We start from the raw sequence: 25,102 nt of genomic DNA, 5'->3' as shown, positions 1-25,102 counted from the left end.
GCAGACATACCCTAGTCCTATTCCACCTATCCTTCTTGCACATGAAATTCCCGTTTCTCTGACAATAGAGTCACCAGTAATAACCACCTCCTGTGGAACCGGCGCATTCTGCCTTAGAGATTGTTGCTGTGTTGCCTGATACACAATTGTGAGCTCTGGCAATGAGTTGGCCAGCTGACAGCTTGATGGGCCCCCAGTTTAATTCCTCTGACATCATCTACCCTACTCTTCAAACTCTCATAAACACCAATGCTGAGTTGGCACCTAATTTATCTACAATCTCTGCACTAAACATACACAAAGACATCCCTCTTAGCTGTATCACATCCTGTTTCAGAAAGTTCGGAGAATATTGCACAAGTTGCACATTTTGGTATTCTGTGATTCTTAGGAGAATCGCCCCTTTCATTCTCCTCTGAGCCACAGACTCCTACTACTTTGTGCCCATTACTTTGTTGCTCTAGTCTGGGGCATGATTTCCGTTTTCAATCAATCAATTTAATTGATTAACAGTGAAAATTAATGAAATTAATCATTTTAATTAATAGGAGGACCATAACTGCATAAATTATTATTATTGGGCTTTAATTAATAGGGACGATGACACACACACACACACACACACACACACACACACACTGTATTTTTGTGCTTTTGGTGTTATGTGAGATAAGTAGACATCCCCATCATTCTTCTGCTTTTTCTTCTCCTCTTTCTTTTATTGCCTATCACCCAAACCTATTCTCCATTATTGTTCATTACATCACTCTCCCCTCTATGAACGCATGCTTGCACATGTGATCCACTTTAGCGACTCTATATTTAAGCCACTGCTGACCACTTTTACTTTAGTTGATGAAGGCTGCCTGCTGTAGCCAAAAACTACTGTATGATTATTGTTTTTAGTTTTTTTGCACTTTTAACTAATGTTAGTTATTTAGTTTTTTTTTTTTTTTTAGGAGCATTAGCAACTAAGGCCATATTGCTCCGGGATATGCGGTGGTCATTCCCTGACCTTTCCACATCCTCCGTATTTGGTTGTGATGGGCTCGAACCCCGGTCTAATCAAGAAGTGTGTGCTACGCACTGCTGCTGCTCCTTCCCACCTGGCTACGGAGGCGCCTTAACTAATGTATTTTAAATGCTTTTATTTCATATTTTCTATTTAGTTCAATGAGTTTTAACTATTAAAATTTTGTCATCTTCAGTGATATAAAGGGAAGGGGTCATGATGAACCAGTAAATAGGATCCTAGATTTGTGGGTGGAGGGTAAACAAGAGGAAGACCTAAGAGGACATGGATGGTGGTCTCATGGAAAGGAACATGTAGGTGTATAAAGTTAGAGGTGGACTTTCACCCAAAATAGAAAGGAATGGCATAGATGGACTCAAAAAAAGCTCTTCCTAAATAGATGGATTAGAGAAGAAGATTGAAGAAGAAGTAGGAGAAAGACATCCATCTAAAAAAAAATGTGCACGAAATGTTTACCCATTTGTTTACTCTTGATACTCAAAACTGAACACAGTTTCTAATAATACTGAAATAGCAATTGTATTCTGTCCAATAGTAAAATTAGGTAAGTTGTTCTTGTTAGCTTGAACACATCACATAATAAAACCATTATGTCCAGGCATAGTGTTGTATGTTGTGGATGGCTTAGGTTGTATCTCTTCATATCAGGGAGTCAGCCTGTTGAACCCTTCTTGATAGAACAAATAACCATAAGAATTCTGTGAATGTTGGTAGGTCTGAACCTCAGAACTTGCAAAATGTACAATCTCCCTCTGCTATTCTTTCCATTTCAATCAAATCGCAATATTCATTTACCAACCCAACCCTTAGTAAGTTATCTCTGAAATATTCACATGAAAATACATGAAAGCACTATTAATACCCAGCACTAATTTTTTATGTCATATGATTGTAATTACACATGCTTACATAAAAACAATATCCCATTCACATCTTGTCAAGAAATAGTTGTCCATGAATGGATAAATGCATGCCATTTAAAATCATACTTCAATCCCCAGCTCCATGGGTTTGGACTACATTAGACCATTATGTATGACTGAATATTAATCTCATATAACTATACGGAGGGTTGATTCAGCCTTTTGATAATGATTTTGACAGTCCTTTAAAACTACGAAATTCCGTGCCGCCACCGCCGGTTGGGCTCTGTTTGTTTTCCCTGCTCATGGACTATAGCATAGTATCGCAATTTCTATTGAAGTAAAGCCTGCTGCAAAACTGCCAAGTCGATCTTGTCCCATTCCTGCTGGCAGACTTTCCACAAACTTTCAACAGTTCTGGGGCGGCAGTTTCCGAGACTCTTTTCAAAAGTCCGAATGCGCAAAAATCCATGGGTGTGGCATCAGGTGATTTAACAGGTATATCTTCAAATGGAATCAAATGAATACCTGTCACCGCTTCCATTCTCTGCAAAAAAGCACTGGTGGAACATGACTGTGGCTGGACACTTTATCCTGGTGCACCCAGACCTCTTCAGCATTAGAACCGTACAATGAGTGGGTATTTCACGTTCAAACAACGGCTGTAGAACTTCAGTCTGGTAATACACTGAGTCGACTTTCACATTTTTAGCGACTCTACGCAACTCAAATTTGCCGTTATACAAAAACCGGCTACAACCATAAAACCTCGGCCAAAACTTTCCTTGAACTTATGCGCCTATGTTGGAAAGGCCTTGTCATCCTGTGTGTGTGTGTGTGTGTGTGTGTGTGTGTGTGTGTGTGTGTGTGTGTGTGTGTGTGTGTGTGTGTGTGTGTGTGTGTGTGTACTGGTTCAGGGTGGTTCCCAGGCAAATGCCCATCTCCACCTAAATCATTTAAAACAGAAAATCTGTAAAGTGGACCTGATAAATAAAAAGATAGCTAAGAAATAAGAAGAGAAAACATATTTTTGAAAAGAGAAAAAAAAAAAAAAATTTTTTTAAGTTAAGTTCATAATCTAAGCTAAGTTAAGTGTATAAACAAGAAATTTTGAATAGGAAAGAATAAAAGTAAATATAAGAGAGATGTTTGTGAGTATAGTATGTTGTTTATGTCAGGTCACTTTGCCATCAGAAAGCAACTGAACTCTTCAACTGCAATCTGATGCCCGTCCCTGGCACATGGAGCCGGACCTGGTTCTGTCTTTAAAAGCTGAAGCGCCAAAGCGCAATTAAACACTCAACAGAGAGAGTACTAGACTGTTGAGTGCCAGCTGTCCAGCCTTGGGCCGCCCAAACCCAAGAACTGAACAACAGCCGAACAAAAAAAAAAAAAAAACCACTTAAGTGGTCCATGCCCAGGAGCCCCAGACCCAACCAAAAGCTTCCAGGTCTGAAGCTCCCAAGCCCTGATGCAATCAATGAAGATTCTGATTGTAGACGGCCAATTCAATGTCTGTGAGGTTTTGTATGATAGATCTTTTAGGGAACACAGCATTTGCATACTCCTGTAAGGCCTGAAAGTTGTTAACTCCTTGCACCAATCTATGTACGTTATCTTCATTAAAATTAGCTATCTGTTTTCCCAAAAGACACCGTTCAGCATTATAATAAGGACAAGAGAACAAAATATGCTGCTAAGTCTCTGCCGCTCCACAAGAACACCATGGATCCGGCTCCAACCCTCGAGAATACAGTTTATCTCTGATCGACCCATGACCTGTTAGCAAAAAACTGGTATACATAGACGGACAGAACCACGACGACACCGGTTTAGTAATGGCAAAATCTGCCACAGGAATGATCTTCCTGGTTATCTCTCCCACCTCTGAAGAACTCCACCGTGCTCTCCATATTCCGACCAACCCAGTCCAAATTCGAAGTTTCTCCTCCTTAACTGTAGCTGTAAGATTCAATGACATCCCTAGATATTGTGCAGGAATACCTTTCCGCATCGCATACATCATTCCTCTATAGACCACATATAAATCCAGAGGTAACAATCCAGCAATCACCTGAAGTGCCACCGTAGACACAGTCCGTGGTGCATACAAATAAGTCTGTATCATAGAACGTTGTAACGACATTAACTTACGTTGGATTCTGGTCTTGAACACATCCGCAATCCATACACCGGCAGCATAAGCAATAATTGGTAAAAAGATCGTCTTGTAATATAAACTCATAGTTTTTTTACTAAGACCCCATTCTCTTCTTGAAATTCATACAACTGAGTAAATAAACTTCTTTATTTTGTCATTCAAATGTGCAACATGTAAATGGAATCTCATCCTATCATCCAGTATCACCCCCAAGTACTTAATGTTGGACACAAAAGGAATTTGCCTTCCGTTTAACACTACTCTAGGTGGGCGGTTATAACTAAAATGATTTTTAAATACCATGAATTTAGTTTTTGTGGATGAAATTTTCAACTTGTTCAAGGCAGCCCAATCAGCAAGGTCCACCAAAACTTCCTGTATTCTATGCTCCAACACAATTCTAGATCCACCCGGGACCCCCACAATCAAATTATCCACGTACGCCACACAGAAACAACTTATAGCTAGAGACTTCTGCAACCACTGATCCAGTACGGTATTCCAAAAAATTGGACCCAGCACTGATCCCTGTGGACATCCTCGGCCTACATAATAGCTATACATTAGGTGCTTCGCACATACCTTTACCAATCTATCTCTAAAATATGAATGTATTACTCCATATAAATACCGGTCACAGCCAGACCTCCTCAAAACACTCAGAACACTCTCCCACCACACGGAGTCAAAAGCACCTTCAAAATCTACAAACACAACCAAAACATATTTCTCGGAAGAGGACTTCACATGATTAATTAATGTCAATATTGCCTCCTCGGTCGAATGACCCTTCTTGAAGCCAAACTGAAAATTCGATATAGCATTAACAACAGTCAGGACGTCAACTATTCTAGGAAGCAATAACCTCTCGAACAGCTTACCGAGGTTTGATAAAAGCGAAATTGGCCTATAAGCTCGAGGATCGTCACGAGGCTTACTGGGCTTGTGTAGAATCTTGAGAAGAGCCACTTTCCACGATCTCGGGAACACTCGCTCCAACAAACATTTATTATACATTTTGAGCAATACATCTGGGCAGACCTCAAAAAACTTCAACACAATTTTATTTTCTAACAGATCCAACCCTGGACATTTTTTAGTGTTCAACCTCGCGGTGGCTATCCCCAGCTCAAACAACGAAAACAAACTTATCTCCGATGAACCATCATACACCAGATTACTCAGACGTATTCTGGCCTGATCAACTGTATCCGACTCCAACACATCCTCAGGAAAAAGTTCCCCAACTATCCGTTGAACAGTACTAAACCAATCATCAGTTTCCACCCCTTCGGTCACCACAGTATTGTAAATTTCACCTCGTACCAACTTATCCCATGATATTCTGTAAATCAGACCCCAAGGGTCCGAATTTCCCACCTCCTTGGCTCGAGCAATTTCTTTGTGATACTGTCGTCTTAAAGATCGATAATTACCAGCGAGCAACTCCACATCCCACCCAGACAGGTGTCTGCCTCGCTGTAACTCTCTTCTAGCCCTCATCACCCTAGACCTCAAAACAGTCAGTTCGACTGACCACCATGGTACCGGGACTACTTTGGATTGTTTTCTTTTAGCACAGTGCAACGTGGCTTGAAACAAATGGTACTCAACGTGAGCTACCAACTCTTCCCCATTCAAATTATTCAGGGATAATACAAATTCATCATTGTACGCTGATTTCAAATAACTACCAAATTTATCCCATTTAACTCTTTCCATAGAAAATCTTCTCAAAGTACCAGTTCCAAAATCCCTCCGCATATTATCAGGAGCAACACAGAAGGAAATAGCTCTATGATCACTGTTCAACAAATCAGAATGCACATCCCAATTCAGTATTCTCTCCGCGTACCCGAAAGAAAGAAACAACAGTCACATCAATATTTGACTGGCCGTGACAAGTAGAAAAAGTAAAAGCCTTATCTGGTAAATTCTGTACACTTAAATTGTGTGTTAAAATCAAGTCTTCCAACAGAGATCCACGAGAATCAACAACACCACTATGCCAAAAATGAGATTTAGCGTTCAAATCCGCAGCCAGTATTAGTCCACTCCCAACAAACCTCAAAAAATCCTATCCAGATGATGCAAACAAACCAGAAAATCTGCCAAAGGAGAACAATATGCAGAAACCAAACAAAAGGAAAGATCCCTCAGCGCCACCATCGTGCATACTATATCTGCAGAACATTCATTAGTAATGGCCGTCAATACAATATCCCGATTCAAAACCACCATAGCTGACTTTGGAGGAACATCTGTAGCAGCAAGAACTCGGCATGACGACGGGTATCCCATAACCTTGTATGCATGTCCTCCCACTTGGGCCGTATAGTATGGCTCCTGAATACAAACCAAATCAAACTCACCCTCAAAAGCTGCAACACGAATTTCATCAGCTACAGCACGAGACCGTTGTCCGTTTATCTGCAAAACTTTTAAACCTGTGAAGTGATTTAAGTTCTCTGTGGTAGATTGAAAATAATTGTCATTACTCATTATATGTTCTCCTGTCTGTCATCTCAACAACTCTGATATATTCTGGACACTTATTGTCTCGGACTGAGTGATCGTGGTCGCGACCTCTCCTCTTACAGTTGATACATTTAGGGGAACTCTCTTTGCTGGGACACTCAGCATAAATATGACCACTATTTGCACGGTGGCCACATGACACTGTTTTATGTGAACAATTCAGCGAAGAATGGCCATAGCCAAGGCAACGAAAACACTTGCTGACCACAGTAAATTTTCTAAAACGGTGTGATCCAAATCCCAAAAAGATTCTGTTGTTCTTAAACAAGCATTTATAGAGACGAGGGCTAAATCCTATAACCAGTTTGTAACATTTGGTCTCGAACCTGAATTAAACCTCTTGATTAACCTCCTTCTGAGTAACATTAAAATCCTGAAGGTTTTTACAGTACAAATCCTCAAGTATAACCTGTTTTGTGAGATCCTTGGGAACACCATAAATTAACACAGTTGGATTGGAAAACTTAGGTTTCTCAACCGACAAACCCGCTTGTTTAAATGTTAAATTCTCGGTTATCTTGCTTACGTCATCTTGGCAAGTTGTCTCCATCAGAACTGCTTTGTTTCGCAATAGACGAATATTTTTAATTTTCATGTTTTTGTACTCTTTTTTTTTTTTTTTAAACGCCTCAGTCACTGTCGATTTCACGCTCAGACTAGAGTCAATCTCAGAGCCTTCTGATGGACGAAAAATAACGATGTTATTAGGGTCAGACTGGGGTTCAGGAGCCCCGCGAACAGAACCGCGAGCACTCTCACGATTCCCGACTGACTTCGATAAAACTGGTTCATCCTCTCCAATCAAACCACTTCCAACAACCTTTGCAAATGTTTTATATCTAGGATTCAAACTTACTGACTCGGTCTGCGTCTTCAACAAATTACTAAAAAGTTCCGCGCGAGTCTCAAGCTCAGCTGAGCGTACCTTTAAGCGCTCATTGTCCACTAGTAGAGTCGTATTCACTGCTTCCACATCTGCCCAGAAGCCCAAGATGCGACTAGCAGCAACAGCAGTAACCCCGCAGGATTCGGAAAACAAAAAATCTGTGAGGGTTTTTTTAATCCTTGAAACCGCAGAACATATTCCAGAGACCTCCTGGACCCGTCCAGAAACGGGATCATCGTCAAGTGGGGAACTCAATATCGATTCCCATCTCTGAGTCTCTTCTCCCCGATTCTTATCTGATACAGATGAACTGGAAGGATCAAACACTTCTACTCCCTCAGGCTCCACTAACGTGGATGATTCCACAATTAACTTAGGGGGGCAAACTACATTATCTTTGTCTATATTACTGATTATGTCCCTGTCTCCATGAGGCACAACCCTAGGGGTCAAAGGAACCTTACGACCTTTTAATGTTTTAAAAACCTCAGGAGATCTTAACGCTGATGACTCCGAGTCAGTAGAGGTACCTCCCTCAGAATCGTGTTTACCTTGTTCTATGTCAATAGGAACAGATTTTTTCCGTTTATTTTTACTTTTATCACCCTTAGAACTTCCCTTGATTGATGTAACAACATTTTTACCCGTTTGTTTCTTACAGGGTTCTGGTTTTTCCCCAGACTTGCCAGAGAACACCCCCTCTGCATCCAAATCCCCAACTATCTCCCTACTAGATTCTGTATCCATAATGTATGTTTTGTTTAAAGAAAACTACCAAAATTCTCCTTAATCTCTAATAAGTCCTCTTCTTCCTGTAATAAAATTTCTTTATATATTTATTAAAGGGATCCTCTTCTTCTTGACTGTCCTGTTATTCCTTACACTTACCTCTCACCTACAAAAAAATCTGGTTCAAAATATATATATTTTCCAATGTTAACCAATGGGTAAAAATCAGCATAAAAGTTTTGATTTTGTCTAAACCCAATTTCTGTATCTCAGCTCCTAATCACCAGATGGAGCTGGAAAAAATCTTGAAAAATAAGTAATTTCTTTAAGAACTCACCCACCAAAGATGAGAACCTCAATCCCAATAGTTAAGGAGATATTGAATTTTAAAGTTTTGCTAATTTTAGCCCAAAACAAGCCCACCATAAATCCTATGTTAACCTATGGGAAAAAGTCCATCCATAGGAAAACATTGAATATTCAAATTTTTATGTCAAAATTCCACTTGATATTATATAACCACCACAGGTAGGTGTCACTATCCCTGTTATGATGTATCCCTGGACACTTAAAAAAGAATTAAAGCCAGGTAGCCATCTTGTCCCATATAAAGTCTATGGACCAATGCAATTTCTATGGGAAAATTCACTATAGGATTTCCACAATACTTTTCCTATGGAGCAATGTTTCTCTATGTGAAATGAGAACACAAATTGTTGAAAAATTTAAAACAGTTATTTCTGTGTAAATACTCAACCCCAACTCCCAAAACTTAACCTCTAGACTCACCATCTCATATATTTTCACTGACACATATTTTTTCAGCACAGGGGTTGCTAAAGACGCACAAACACATCCAAAAAGTAGGAGCACATTTTAACTTGACTTTCACACTATGAAGCTAACAGTAGGGACGTCATCCTGTGGACGGTAATAAATTGCTCGAATTTTGTTGCAATAGGAGAGATACACCCACGCTTCGTCCAATGTTGCTACGAATTTTCACCTTTCAACAGCCAGATATTTTTCGTAGAGTTTTCGAGCATTGACCCGCCACTCTGCAATGTGCCTTGCTCCTAGGTGGTGTATGAGGGCCTTGTGTTTCTCCTCCAGTTGCAAATTTTCATTGATTATGCAATAAACGGTTGACTGGGATGTTCCCACACATGACACTAAGCTCTTTGGGTTTTTGGATTTTCACCGACAGCGAGCGACTGCCTCCCTCGTTTGACTTGGAGCAGGTTGCAGTTTCTTCGGTGTTTTCTGCCCACTTGCAGCTGCTTCGCGGAATTTTCCATTACCATTCAAAACTTTATGGATACCGAACTTCGATACACTAAAATTTTTGAAAAATAACTGTATAACTGTATCTTTCTTCGGAAAGTGCGGTTATGTAACCTTTCAACCATGGATCCAATTTCTGAGGTATGTCGACATTAAAACAACTTCTACAACTGATACACCTGTTCATAAGGTTTGGGACTGTGCTTGCAGGAAAAAAAAATTTACATTGCTGCCATATGTCACAAGCAGGATTAATGTCAAAATCATTATCAAAAGGCTGAATCAACCCTCCGTATTTAGATTACATTTTCTCTCACTTTAATAGGTGTAATCGAGTCAGCCTTAACAGGCGAAGCTGCCAGAGAATATTTAGCTGAAACAGTAAATCCAATATTGCTTAAAGGTTTAATTCAACTTTGCAAGCATAAGCCTGAAAATCCTGTAGTAAGTATTACATTTTTAAAGAAATTCAAAGTATATTGAACTTCTAGTTGTCAGGATAACTATTATTAGTATAATAAGATTTAGGTATCTAAATCAGTTCTTAGCTATTTGAGATAAAAAAAAAAAAAAAAAAGGTTTAATGTATTCTAATTGTATACATAAGTAAGTCAGAACATTTGGAGGTAATCTGGAATTCAGGATTCCAGATTACCTCCAGATTCACTCCAAAAGTTTTAGATTACCTAATTTATTTTAAATTGAATAGATCACTCATAGTGATGAAATTAATGTTTATTTAAAACTCCAAGACACTGCTATAACAGATAGTACTGGATTGAAAGGGGGGGGGGGGGAAGAGTTATTCTTTTGGTTAAGCAGCACATAGTCTTCAAGGCATTGTACCCAGTTGACTGACATAGATGGATGGTGTAATGTTCAGTCAGTTTGGTGTGATATAAAAGGAAAAACACTGGAAAAATAAAAATGAGGATAGGGTATGTAATAGGCCAAATGACAATGATGAGTATAATGACGAACTATACAGACAAATAGAGTAATAGAGTAGTTCATTATATTATAATGTTTTATAATGGGGAGGGACTTAAACTTTCCAGATATAGACTGGAACTTGGACTGGTCACTTGCACAGTAGCAAAACCTTTATGAATTTATTAGATGACTACTTTCTATACCAGCATATTAGAAAAACAACATGGGAAAGCAAACTCTTGGTCTCATTATCAGCAGTGATATCACAGTGTATTTATGTGGGATTTTTGCAAAAATGTAACTACTAACAAGGGGAAATGTAATTTTACTTTTTTAAATGTGAAAACAGTAGCTTGAAGCAGGTTTTAAATTCTTTTCGGTGGGAACAACTTATAATGTCACTACTGCAAATTCTAAATCGGTAGCATTTAGGAAAGTAATTATAGACGCTACCAAGCTTTTCATACCAACTAAGAGATACCATTAAAGGCTTAGAATGGATGAGAGACTACTGCCTTGAAAGTGGCTGCCCCAATAATGTCTGAAGTTTTAAATGAATAGTAAACTTGTCTCTATTGGTAATTAGTATTATTAGTGGCAAATTATGCAAGAAAGCAAGCTTATACAGCATGAACAAAAACAACAAAAAAAAAACTTCCCATTTCACTTGTCCATCCCCTCAAATTTTTGTCCAGTTGCTACTAGTTTATCTTATCAGATGGAAGTTTGTTCCAGCAATCAACCACCTACTTTCTAAGGGCAAACTTCCACATATCTATTCTGCAACCATCCTTCCTCAATTTGAACCTGTGCCACCTCATGTGTGTAGTCTAAACAAGAGAAAGAATCCCATAAATTGAAGCTTGCTCAATCCATTCAATGCATCAAACACCTCAGTCAGATCACCTTTCAGGTGCCTAGTTGATAGACATTGCAATTTTCAGAACTCAAGTCTTTCTCAGTAAGAGCACCCCTTCGTTCCCCTGACCAATCTCGTTGCCCTTCTTTGTACTCATTCCAGCAGCTCTAAATCCTTTATAAATTGAGACCTGCAGACCTATATGCAGTACTCAAGGTGTGGCCCTGACCATTGCCTTATACAAAGGGATAATAATCTCCTTATTCCTGCTAGCAAAATTCCTGTATATCATTGACAAGACCCTATGTGCTGTCCTTGGAAGCCTGTCTGCACTGCTTAGAGAACTTTATATCCGACTGCGCAATTATCCCCTATGTCTTTTTCATTTTCTATTACCTGGAGTGTAGTACTACATAGTAGGTATGATAATCTGGGATTACTGCCCATGTGTAGTACTTTGCATTTGTCAAAGTTAAACCTCAATTGCCATTTCTCAGACCAAATGCCTAATTTTTCTAGATCTTGTTGCAGTAGCGTACGATGATTACTGTCATTTACGACCCTGTCAAACTTCATATCATCTGTGAACTTGTGTGTAGTCTAAACAAGTGTGTAGTCTAAACAAGAGAAAGAATCCCATAAATTGAAGCTTGCTCAATCCATTCAATGCATCAAACACCTCAGTCAGATCACCTTTCAGGTGCCTAGTTGATAGACATTGCAATTTTCAGAACTCAAGTCTTTCTCAGTAAGAGCACCCCTTCGTTCCCCTGACCAATCTCGTTGCCCTTCTTTGTACTCATTCCAGCAGCTCTAAATCCTTTATAAATTGAGACCTGCAGACCTATATGCAGTACTCAAGGTGTGGCCCTGACCATTGCCTTATACAAAGGGATAATAATCTCCTTATTCCTGCTAGCAAAATTCCTGTATATCATTGACAAGACCCTATGTGCTGTCCTTGGAAGCCTGTCTGCACTGCTTAGAGAACTTTATATCCGACTGCGCAATTATCCCCTATGTCTTTTTCATTTTCTATTACCTGGAGTGTAGTACTACATAGTTGGTATGATAATCTGGGATTACTGCCCATGTGTAGTACTTTGCATTTGTCAAAGTTAAACCTCAATTGCCATTTCTCAGACCAAATGCCTAATTTTTCTAGATCTTGTTGCAGTAGCGTACGATGATTACTGTCATTTACGACCCTGTCAAACTTCATATCATCTGTGAACTTAGACATTAAGCTTAATATACTTTCATCAATATCATTAATAAATATGGAAAACAACAATGGGCCTATCACCGAACCCTGTAGAACTCTATTGATAACATTAGTCCATGAAGAGCAGCGTCTATTGATAACAACTCTGTCTTCTGGCACTCAACCATTCCTTTATCTGTAGCACTAACTTGGCCTTAATGCTCCCCACACTGCCTCTAATTTGTATAGCAGTCTATTATGTGCAACACTATAAAAAGCTTTCCTGAAATCCAAGTATATGATATCAAAATAATTTTTTGCATCCAGTTCCAGTATCTAGTATCCAATCAAATTAGTCACACCAGATTGCCCCTTGCCAAACCCATGCTATGACAAAAGTATAACTGCACTCCTGTCTAGATGGTCATGCTTTACTTCTTTAATCAGTATCTCCATTATTTTCACTAGAACAGAAACAGGTCTGTAATTACGCATGTGGAAGTCTGTTCCACCAACCAACCACCCGCTGGCTAAAGGCAAATTTCCGCACGTCTATCCTACATCTGTCTTTCCTCAATTTGAATTTATGCCCTCTCAGGTGATTATTCTGAGCGAGAGGAAGAATCCCATCAGCATTGAGCATGCTCAAACCATTCAATTATTTATACACCTCTATCAGATCACCTCGCTGGTGCCTAGTCTCCAGACACTGTAATTTGCAAAACTTAAGCCTTTCTTCGTAAGACCACCCCTTTGTTCCATTCACTAATCTTGTTGCCCTTCTCTGTACTCGTTCCAGCAGCTCTACATCCTTCTTGAAATGAGGCCTCCAGACCTGTATACAGTACTCTAGGTGTGGCCTGACCATTGCCTTATACAAGGGAATAATTACCTCCTTATCCCTGCTAGAAAAATTCCTATATATCATTGACAATACACCATGAGCTACTCTTGCAGCCCATCTGCACTGCTCAGAGAACTTCATATCTGCCTGCACAACCACCCCCAGATCCCTTTCATTCTCTACCACTGTCAGTGTAGTACCACAGAGTTGATACGTTGCTCTGGGGTTGCTGTTTCCCATGTTTAGTACTTTACATTTGTCAATGTTAAACTTCATTTGCCACCTCTCAGCCCATCTGCTCAACCTTTCCAGATCCTGTTGCGGCAGCATAGTGTCAGTAGTGTCCTTGATAACCCTGCCTACCTTTGTATCGACTGCAAACTTTGATATTAAGCTTGATATACCATCATCAATATCATTTATGAATACAGAAGACAATAATGGACCCATAATTATATGGGTATTTTTAATAGATATTTAATAGATAAATGTCTGCCATCTCCCCCAAAAGAATTCCTCATGTGTGAATGTAGATGCAAAATATTTATTCAGCTTGTCAGCAGTCTGAGTAGGATGATCAACAGCTGAACCAATGATATTAAGTTGACCTATGTGATTGATCCCCTTCCTTCTCGTTTTTTACATAATTTAAGGAATCTTTGCTATTTTTCTTTCTCTCCTTTCGCAAATATTTCTCATCCTTAGTGACTTCATTTCTGACTAGTTTATATATGCTATAGGCTTCTGTATCACCCGATAATTTATATCCATCCCATGCATTTTTCTTCTCTGCAACGAGTGTCATTAGTTCATCTGACATCCATTTACATCTAAGCATTGATTGCTATTTCTTAGTTGATATGAAAAGCGTAGTAGCTTCTATGATTATATTCTTGATTGCTTTCCATTTAGAATTTGCTGATGGCAATATCGTCAGTTGCTCTAACTACATAGAACTTAAAAACTGTCTGAGACCACTGTTGTCACCTTTATGAAAGCAAAAACTCTTCTCTTTGCCATTGATGGTAGTTATATCTTTAAGTAAATTTCACATAAATAAACTGTGATCACTGCTGCTTAGTGGTTCATATATCTGCAGTTCTTAATGCACAAATAATCGCTGCTGATAATCAGATCGAGTGTATTACTCTCTCTTGTTGCTCTCTAATATGCTACTATAGAAAACAGTCATCCAATAGTAAAACTTTCTAGCAACAACCGACAAACTGAATTAACATAAATTTAAAATAAATTTATTAAAATAAATAAATAATATCTACATAAAATGCTAAAACAGTATAAAATAAAATAAAAGCATTAAAATACAATAAGATAAACGCGTTAAAATACAATAAAATATGGACAAAACTAATAAAATATACAGTAGCTTTTGAAACTAAGTGCCTCTTCATCAGCTTAGTCAGTGAATGGTGTATTGCACCATTCACTGTCTTACACTTTCAATGACTTGCACCATTCACTGACTATTTAACAAACATATTTAACAAATATGTTTGTTAAAACAGCAAAAGTCAACTGAGCATGATCATGCATCACGAGTCTGGTGTTGGTAGGACAGAATTATATATATGTGACAATTTCCCAAGCTCATCGCATTGCAAAACAGTAGATTCTGTAATGTGGTTCAAGTGCACTCTCCTGTTGCGATTCATGGTACTATTAATGCTAGCTATGTACAGTGCCTCCCCAGGGGAGAAGTCATCCCAGCCACCAAGACAGTACAAGGCACGTATACAAAGACATGGTCTGAATCTATAAATAACATCCTTCAACGCATGCCACCAAACACCCAGAGCAAATACTACTGTGTGAGAAAAAAAGGCACATACACCACAGCCAAAGTGGAAGACCACTTCACCAAGGAAGAACTGGACACTGCTGCAGCAAAAATAAAAAACAAAAAATCTCCAGGAGAAGATATGCTGGAGCCCGAGATCGTAAAGAAGGCTGTTGAAACCATCCCAAATGAGATCTTAAACCTCTTCAACCATTTCCTTGAATTCCCTGCAAAAATTAAGGCTTATTCTCAAGAATCAGACAAAACCCTAAGACCTTCCGGAGTCATACCGGCCCATCACTCTTCTATCCATACTAAGCAAACTCCTAGAACATCTTCTAAGCAATAGAATAGGAATTCATTATTCCAAGGCTGGCCTTCACTCTAAAAACCAATACGGCTTTAGGAGGGGATAAAAACTTATCTCGCAAACAGAACAGTAATTGTCAGTGTTCCGTAATGCTCAGTCACACGACCAGTCTATAGAGGATGCCCACAAGGCTCAGTACTTGGCCCACTTCTCTGGAACATGGTGCTTGACAGCTTTCTAAACCTCGACCTTGGTGATGTGAGGTCACAGGCCTATGCGGATGACCTGATCCTGATGCTGGCGGCAGACTCAAGAAGTCAAGAAGAACTAGAGATCTCTGCAAACCGAGCTATAAATATCCTAAAGGCTGGGCCACCCAAAACCACTTAAAGACATCCCCAAAAAAAACCTGCTCCATCCTACTTAAAGGTTCTGTCAATATCAGAAGGCCTCCCCAGATAAAGATTCAGGAAACAACAATTAATCTGTCCACCGAACTGAAATATCTTGGTCTTCTGCTGGATAAAAATCTGTCATTCACACCCCACCTTACTTACCTCCGAAGCAAAATCAAAAAATACTCTGCACTAATAGCTAGAGTCACTCGCCACGACTGGGGGCTTAAGAAGAGGACCCTAGCGCTCTTCTATAAGGCAGTCTTCTTACCAGCAATAACATATGCATCAGGAGTCTGGTTCCACAAGGCGGTAACAGCAGTAAACAAAAGGAAGCTAGAGACCATTCAACATTCAATTCTACAACAATCTTGAGAGCCTGCTGTACTGTAAGCACCTACACCCTCCAGGTCCTCTTGGGTGCTCTCCCCCTGGACCTGGAGATTGTCCGCTGTGGGTTGCTTTATCAACTTTCCAAAGGCAGAGCAATCACCTGCCTAGACTATACAACTGATCTGGCGAACGACTGTAAACTTGGGAAAAAAATGCCTTCTTACCCACCTACAGCAGGCCTGGCAAACCCGCTGGACGACTTCGACAAAAGGGGAAGTCACCCGAAGATTCATAAGGGATAATCAACTAGTGTTTCCCAAATGCCCAAAATGGTTTTCACCGGGACTGCTGACATCTTATCTACTCACGGGACACGGCACAATAAGAGCAAAACTCTCCAGTTTCAGATTGAGTGACACCCCTCTCTGCCACTGTGGACAGCCAGAGACGAGAGAATACCCCCATGCACCACTGCCAACTATACGAAGACCTCCACTGCCTCTTAATAACCAGAATATGTTTCTTGCCAATAAACCAAGAACAATTGGTGATCTCTTGGAGAGTGAGGACAATTATAAAGCCTTAACACAGTTTGCGCAGGATATTTTTACTAGAAGAAGGACATACCCACAACTTTAGCAGGAATTTTCCTACAAACCAACCACTCATCATCCAGAATAAAGATCCTTAGATGCCTCAACCAAACAAAAACCTAACAGCTACAATCTGAAAAACAACAAATTGTTAACTTAACCTGGATCTGACCACTGGCTTAAACTGGAGCCATTATCTGAACTTGACCACTCACACGTACGGAACAACATGTCCTAGGAATGACATAGGAAGACCCGACAAAAACATTGTGCAGTTTGCTGCTGAAACGTCATTTGGTGATCTGAACCAGGTATCCTCACCCAGTTCACTTTCCATCCCTTCCCTTGACAGGGGGGGATGGTTACTCTGTACCCTTTCCCCTTACACCCCCTATCTTTGCCTGGTGAGGCATGGGCCTGCTCCACCGACTTTTGGGGTTATCTTCACTATTAACCCCATATTTCTGTCTCTCACCCCCCAGTCTTGAGTCTTGCTTCCCTCTCTAGCTATCTCACGACTAGCATTTGACCCTTGTTAAAACTACACAAGCCCCACACTCAAAAAATTTTTAACTCTGCATAACTTATATCTCTTTCAGCCTGACCCAATTTCTAGTGTTTTCCCCCCCCCCTTTTTTTAAAGGTCCTGGCCACTGAAATCTCTGGAAATTTGGTGGCAGGACCTGCCAGAGTAAATAGTAAATCTGTAAAATACTGGTGTACCTGGTCTGCCTCCACGAGGTATAGTGTGGGCAAAGATGAGTCCCATTTGGGACCAGTGGCTAAAAGACCGGGTGAACAACAGTACAAAACATTACACACCACAATGTATACTACGCGAAGATGGGGGAAACTCTAAACACCTATACTATGTGCCTCAAGCCGTGAATGCTGATTGTAATCATATGAATAGTCAACGATTTCAATATCCCATTGGGGATCAAGATTATGCTGCTCAACCCAATAATGCTTGGCAACCGCAGAGCGTTCAAAATTAGCAGTTCGAGCAGCCACCTCATGAAAAACTTTTGCATTCCAGATTTTTAGCTAATATGATTGTCAAGAACGCTCACTGAAGATCCATAAACCTGATATTCCTTTGAGATCCATCGTCTCTTGTTGCAATACACCTACATATGAACTTTCTCAATATGTTGCCAAGCTATTAGTATCCCTTGTTGGAAAAACTGTTTACATTATTTCTAGTAGTATACATTTTTTGCATATTATTAAAGATTATACTATTTCTGAGAGTGAGATTATGGTCTCCTTTGATGTGATTTCCCTGTTCACTTCTATTTCTGTACAACAGGCATTTGCCTGTGCGAGATATCTTTGGAATGGGGATACCACATTAGGAGACAGAATGTCGCTCTCTACAGATGATATTTGTACCACTCTCAATCTGTGTTTAACGGGTGGCGTGATCATGTTCAATGACTTTTTGTTTCGTCAAATACAGGGCACAGCTATGGGTGCCCCTGTTAGCCCTTTCGCGTCTAATATTGCTATGGAAGAACTTGAGAATCAAATTTTCTTGAACTTACCTCTTCCTGTCACTCTGGTGTCTTTATGTTGACAATATCTTTGCCATTTCCCTCGGGGGATCGGAAACTCAACTGCTGCAATATCTCAATTCTATTTGTCACCTTTCATTTAGTTTACGATTGAATAGGAGGTCGATAATACTCTTCTTTTTTCGGGTGTTTTAGTCCAATGCTTGAGTTCACGTTTTGTAACTTCCATTTTTAGGAAGTTGATGTGTTCAGGCCAATTTGCCAACTATGGGTCTGCTCACACCCCTGGCCATTTATGCAACACTGCTCACACTTTATTCTCTCCCACTTGGACGCACTCTGGTTCGATTGTGAAGGCAATTGGAGATTTCAAGAATTAGGACGAAGCTTTCAAATTACAGTTATCCAACTGAGGTTCTAGATAGATGTGAGCTCCAGGCTCATGAATTTGTTTTGCAGTATAACCCTTCTCGTGTCAGTGAATTTATTTCTACAACCTACATCCCCTGTTATAGGATTTTGTCTTGCTAGGATTTTGTGTCTTCACCATATACAATGAAATTACATTCTTTTTTTTTAAGGTGAAAACACCTGTTCCTTCCCTCTTACGGAGTGCTTCCATATACTGTATTTCATGTCCGGATTATGTAGGTGGTCCACCAGGAGATTGAAAGATCGGGTTTCTGAACTTGAGGTGGCTTTTTGAACCATTAATTTTGAATGCTCCGTGGTTGCTGATCATTATTGGCTTGAGCAGCATAATGTTGGTCCCCGACAGGATTTTGAAATCGTTGACTATTCACACGATTACCGTCAGTCATGGCTTAAGGCACTGCACATAGCTAGCAGTAATAGTACACGAATCGCAATAGGGGAGTGCACTTCCACCCCATTATGGAATCTGCTGTTTTGCAGGGCGCAGCAATTGTCATCTATACGTAATTCTGTTCTATCAACACCAGACTCGTGATGCATGATCATGCTGTTCACTTTTGCTGTTTTAAACAACATATATATACTGCAATACACCATTCATCAACTAAGCTGATGAAGAAGCACTTAGTCTCGAAAGCTACTGTATATTTTATTAGCTTTGCCCACATTTTATTGTATTTTGATGCTTTTATTTTATTTTATATTGTTTTAGTATTTTATATAGATATTATTTATTTATTTTAATAAATTTATTTAAAATTTATGTTAATTCAGTTTGTTAGTGGTCACTATAAAGTTTTGTGATAAGTAACCTGAAGCTCAAGGCCTGTTTTCAAAAGCCATCCAATAAATCGGCAAAAGTCTTGCTAGTGTGTGAGTGACTGGTGCACAGATTCCAGTAAATATCTGCAATGTTAAAATCTCCCATTATAAGGCATTCCAATTTTCTGGGCCACTCTGTTTCTCTGTGTAGTTGATCATTGTATTCATCAAAGTCATTAGGCCTATAACACATTCGTAGTCTCATTTTTGCTTTCCCAGTGCTTATGTTACACCAAACTGACTCAACATTGCACTGGTCACCCATGTTAATGGATGCACTGCATTAGATTATGTTCTTCTTAACTAATAGCATAACTCATCTCCCATTCTATCCCTCTCTGTCCTTTCTGTAGGAGTTCGCCTGTGGACGCAGTCGAGGGCACTCACACGATCGATCGCTGCACGTGATCGTAGATGTAGGCAGCTGGAGTTTTCTTTGTTTAAAACCCGGAAACGGTCCACTGGGTAAATATCTACCCAGATCAAATTTCAATTCATAAATTCTATAATTTTTACACTAATTACAGAGCTGAAACTCGGTATAGCTGGAACCAAAATTGTTTTCTTGAATTTTCCCACTTAAAATTTCAGAAATTTCTATTGAATTTCACGCAAATGACAAAAATGTGACATCAAGTGTGCGTTTTTTTAGGACTATTTCAGTTATTTTTTTTAACCCCCACCCTAACTAGCCTAGGGCTCATGAAATGATATTCCATTTGTTTTCTTATTTTAGCGACTGAGCCCGTGCTGTGTTTGTGAAACTTTGGCATGAGAACGCTTTCCCGCATGACGTCAGAGCTCTCCGTACATACTCCAAAGGGAAAAAAAATCACGCAACTGTTTGTACAGTATATATAACCTAACCATAAGAAACAACGAAGGAATCTGCAACTTTTGTTTTTGAAAAAAAAAAGACCGTATTTCTTTTCTTCAATGTATATTGTATCTACTAACACAAAATCAAGGAAATTCATCTATTGATAGCAGCATTAAAAACTTCGAAAACTCTTGTGCAAAAGAAGAAAAAAAAATCATCCGCTATGAATAACGGATTGTTTCTTGAAATGTGTATTCTTCACAAAACTGCAATATTTTCTAACAATACAAATTGTTAGAAAATATTGCAGATAACAGATTACTAGCTAACTACAGCTAACAGGCTGTTCAAAAAGTATTGTTAGAAAAAAATATTTCAATATACTGTATATAACCCCAAGGGCTCACATCTGGTGAGTATGGGCTTGCCACACCCAGGGTTCTGAGATGGATATCGTCATTCTTGTCTTTCTTGGTGATTTCCTTCTCTCTATCTTAGGGTAACTCGGGAATTTTTTTATTTTTTTTTGACTGGTGCAGCATAAGCGGCAGGCTTCCTTGCACCATATAGCTAATAATCATGATAATTATAATAATACCAGTTGACCAAAGAAAGTGTACCATACTACAAGTACGAACCCCAGGCAGTACTAGAGACCCGAACCCACAAGCTGTACTGGGAGGGCGCCTCCGTAGCCAGGTGGGCAGGAGCAGCAGCAGTATGCTGTACCGGGACCATGCCATAATAACAGATAAGACCATCCTGCACAACAGACCGGACATAACCCTTGTGGACAAGATGGAAAAGGCTACCTACCTGATTGACATAGCGGTGCCCAACACTAGCAATGTCCAGAAAACCCATGAGGAAAAAATTAGGAAGTACACAAAACTGAGACATGAAGTCAAGGAGATGTTGCATATGCAAGAAGTATCGACCATCCCGATCATCTTGTCACCACCGGTATGGCTTGTTTGTTTGTTATTTGGTTTTTAGGAGCATTAGCAACTAAGGCCATATTGCTACAGGGGTATGCAGTTTTTCATTTCCTGACCTTTCCACATCTCCGTATTTGGTGGGCATGGGCTCAAACCCCAGTCTAATCAAGAAACATGTGCTATGCACTGCTGCTCCTGCTCACCTGGCTACGGAGGTGCGACCAGTATGGTGCCAAAGACCCTACAGCCTAGCAGCAATAGGTCTCCCAGCGAACATGTACAAAGAACTCCAGAAAGTTGCAATCCTGAACACCTGTAGGATAGTCAGAGATTTCCTCGACCAACAGTAACACCAGACATTACAACCACCCTGTGTACTTGGTAGCAGTACCCGTCACCAAGTGGAATCCCCCAATCAGGGAGAAATAATATAAGAGCAACAATAAATAATAATAATAATTCCTTGGTGTGCCATGAGAATTCTTTCCGGGAATGCATCAGAGTTTGAAGGGAGAAATTCTTTTACAGTGCCGCCGAAAAAATTCACCATGCTGTGTATATTCTGTTATGAAGTCTGCATTTCTGTTCTGGGCTGCAATGAAAAGATATACCCAATTGAAATTTTTTTTCTTTTTCAAATGTGCACCGGACTTCGGCATCCTAGGATGAAGCCGAACAATACAAAGCTAACGGATTACGGCTAATGGTTTTTGGTCCTGTTAACCCTAACGGGAGCAAAAGCGGACTTATCTGAACTTCAGTATCCTAAGATGAAGTTCAATTATTACAACTTCAGCATCAGTGATGAAACTTCCTGCACACCGATATTGTTGGCTACAGCAGTTACGTAAACAACAAAGCAAAACATTGTAACAGAGCTCTAATGTAAAATTTTGTTAGAAAGTAAAAATGCAAAGTATTGTTAGAAAGTATAAAAATTATTATTATTACAATTAGCCATATAGTGCAAGGAAGCCTGAGGCTTTTACTGCATCAGCCAAAAAAAAACTTCTGCGTTACCCTGAGAGAGAGAGAGAGAGAGAGAAAAGTAGAAGGGAATCACCAAGAAAGAGAAGAATGATAATGTCCAGCTCAGGACCGTGGGTGTGCCAAGCTCACCAGATGCATGCACATTGTGTATCAGTTTTACGCCAGTTTTTTTTTTTTTTTTTTTTGTTTCCACTGTGTTGCTTCCAATAGATGAATTTCCTAGATTTTGTGTTAGGAAATACAATTCATATTGAAGAATATGATATTTTTGTTTTTAAAAAACAGTTTGTTGCAGTTCTTTCCATTAGTTTCTTATGCCAAGAAAGAGTTGCGTACTTTTTTTTTTTTTCCTCCCTGTCGGCTACGTGTCAACTTGGTAACGCTGACGTGAATTATGTCAGTCACCTTGGTAACTGTGATGTACTTAGCTTCAAAGTCAATTATGGCTCTGTGTAAGTTGATTCGTTCTAGCCAGCGGCACTGCGATCACGCGGGAAATTCAAACATATGGAGTGACGCGTTATATAAATCAAAACAATTTGCCGGTTGTTTTTTGTGGACATAATTACAAAAATGCATATATGATTGTATATTTTTGCTGTTTTCAAGTTAATTAATAGTTTTTGCTGAACTTTAAAGGTAGGAAATCAAAGAAAAAAATTCTGTTTATGTATATTGAGAGTTTCAATTTTGTAGATTGAGTAGAACTTTCAGAAATAATTAGTTTCTATCATGAGGCTAGGTGTCAAATTACACTTAAAAAGTGCAGTCAGTCCTCGTATAGCATGATAGTTGTGTTCCTAGAAACCCTCGTGCAATGCAAAATCGTGCAATATAAACAACAGGCCCTATGGGAAAAATAGAGTTAGGTGCCGACCTCCCAAGATTGAACATACATTTGTAACCAAAACATTACCAAACAATAAATAATCGTAATAAAATACGTATTTTATTACGACTATTACGTAATAAAATATTGCTAATGCTTTTACTTCTATCATAAGCAAACTTGTTTTTTGTTTGATTTTCTATCCAAACAGATGACAGCGTTTCCATCTCTTCCAATTCTTTGTCTTAATCTAATGGATTTTAATTACACTTTGAGTTGTTCCTGCTATCAAAGTTGTTTTTTTTTTCTCTGCATTCTTTCTAATTCTCGGAGTTGCCTCATTTAGGTCTGTAGCACGTGCAATATCTTTCATTTCGCTCAAAGTGTTTCACAATTTCATATTTTTTCTCTATCGACAGAGGCGGACTGGCCATAAGCTTTATCGGGGAAACCCCGGTAGGTCGGAGGTCGGTGTGATTTTGGCCATAAAGCATAGTATGAGGCCACTACAAATTTTCCCGGGTGAGAATTTTTGACTCAGTCCGCCTCTGTTTATCGATATTGCTTTTCTTTTTCTCTCTGAATCTGCAGTGTCTTCTTCCTTTTCACACCAGGATGCTTCCTTTTCACGCCTTTTAAGTATTTTACTCATTTTTAGGGAATAAAACACAATTACAAAATGAGGAGACACGCTTGATACACATAAACAAAGCTGCACGCGTGTAGCAACTGAATAAACAACACCGTAAAGGCCGAGATACACTATTAACACCTCACATTTTACTAAAGCACATTTCTGGGGGGGGGGTTACTACCATAAAATAATAAAAACAATTTCCAGTTGCGTTTCTGCTAGTGAAATCTGTTATAAACTGGTAGTAAACTCGACCTAATTGCATTTGCGATAATACCGATAGCTGGAATTGTGTGGGTTTTTAAGTTATTATGGTGAAATGTGTTTCCCCTTCACTGATAAAAAAAACATAAATACATTTTCAGAATCTTCTCTTCATTCCTATCGTGTTGCGTTCGGTTGGGGTGATTCCACGTTCGACTGCCAGATGTCTCTGTAAACACAAAGGCGAATCGTGCATAAGCGAATTCGGTTCGTGTTATATAAGACATCGTTCCCCTATTTATAAATCGTGTATGATCGAATTCGTGTAATGCAAACAAGTGTTATACGAGGACTGACTGTAGGCTTAAAAAGTGCAGACCACAAGTGGGGTAAAGTAGTAGCACTTGCTGGATACTGAGGCTCGAGGATAGTCATTCTTGTTGTTTTAAAAGTTTTACTTGTATTCCATATTGCAGAAGCTCATTATTTTTCAAGTATGGATCCAGGATATGCAGGAAAGTAAGTTCAAAGAGGTAAGTACAATTATTTATTTCTTTATTCAGCTTCTATTGAGACCTGGGATTTCAAATCCACTTTGTAGCTACAATTGTGCTACTGTTTTTGGCTGCCATTTTTGTTAAATAGAGGTTCTCTGCTTTTCAGCAAGACATTCATTTCATGACCATGTGACCCTAGGTGCTGAATGGGGGGGGGAGATCACAAAATTTGTGATAGTCTTATTCAGGATACTGTTATGTGCATAAATATGATTGAATGGGAATGTTCCATACATGTTGACTGTTCTACTCTGAATATATATAAAAATTTAATAACAAAAGTTAATAAAAAAAATAAAGTGTACTTGTGTAATTGTTAGTATGATAGCTGTACATTGAGTGGATAAATGGTTAGCATGTGTTGTTCTTGCAGACTCTCTCCAAACTGGACTGCAGTGGAGGAAACCTATGTGAAACCTCCCTGCACTGCAGTGTCATTCCCTCTCATGTGTGACATGGTGTGGGATATGCTGACACTGGCTACAGCTGGTGTGGCTGTTATGGGATTATTGATATGGAACCACTGTCATCACCTATGCTTTATTCCAAACTTATCCATACTCCCTTCCCCACCTCCCATCCTTATTTTTTGC

At 39.3% G+C, this 25,102-nt stretch overlaps 1 protein-coding gene across 2 annotated transcripts in view; it reads left to right on the top strand.

Moving 5' to 3' along the window:
• LOC150081754 (nucleoside diphosphate kinase 5-like) overlaps positions 1-25,102 on the top strand; it is a 282,065-nt gene that overhangs the window by 202,561 nt on the left and 54,402 nt on the right. Inside the window, exon 4 of one of the 2 annotated variants that reach the window (XM_090379619.1) lies at positions 9,820-9,938. The exons of the other annotated variant lie outside the window; for it this stretch is intronic. Coding sequence (XP_090235745.1) covers positions 9,820-9,938 — 119 coding nt within the window. The remainder of the gene's footprint in view (positions 1-9,819; positions 9,939-25,102) is intronic. 2 annotated transcript variants of the gene reach the window in all.

The sequence above is a fragment of the Mastigoproctus giganteus genome, chromosome 8 (genome assembly GCF_048544385.1).
Source record: "Mastigoproctus giganteus isolate SK-2022 chromosome 8, ASM4854438v1, whole genome shotgun sequence".
Lineage (NCBI taxonomy): Eukaryota > Metazoa > Arthropoda > Arachnida > Uropygi > Thelyphonidae > Mastigoproctus > Mastigoproctus giganteus.
The sequence above is the reverse complement of the archived record's forward strand: the minus strand, read 5'-3'. Positions and strand labels throughout refer to the sequence as shown.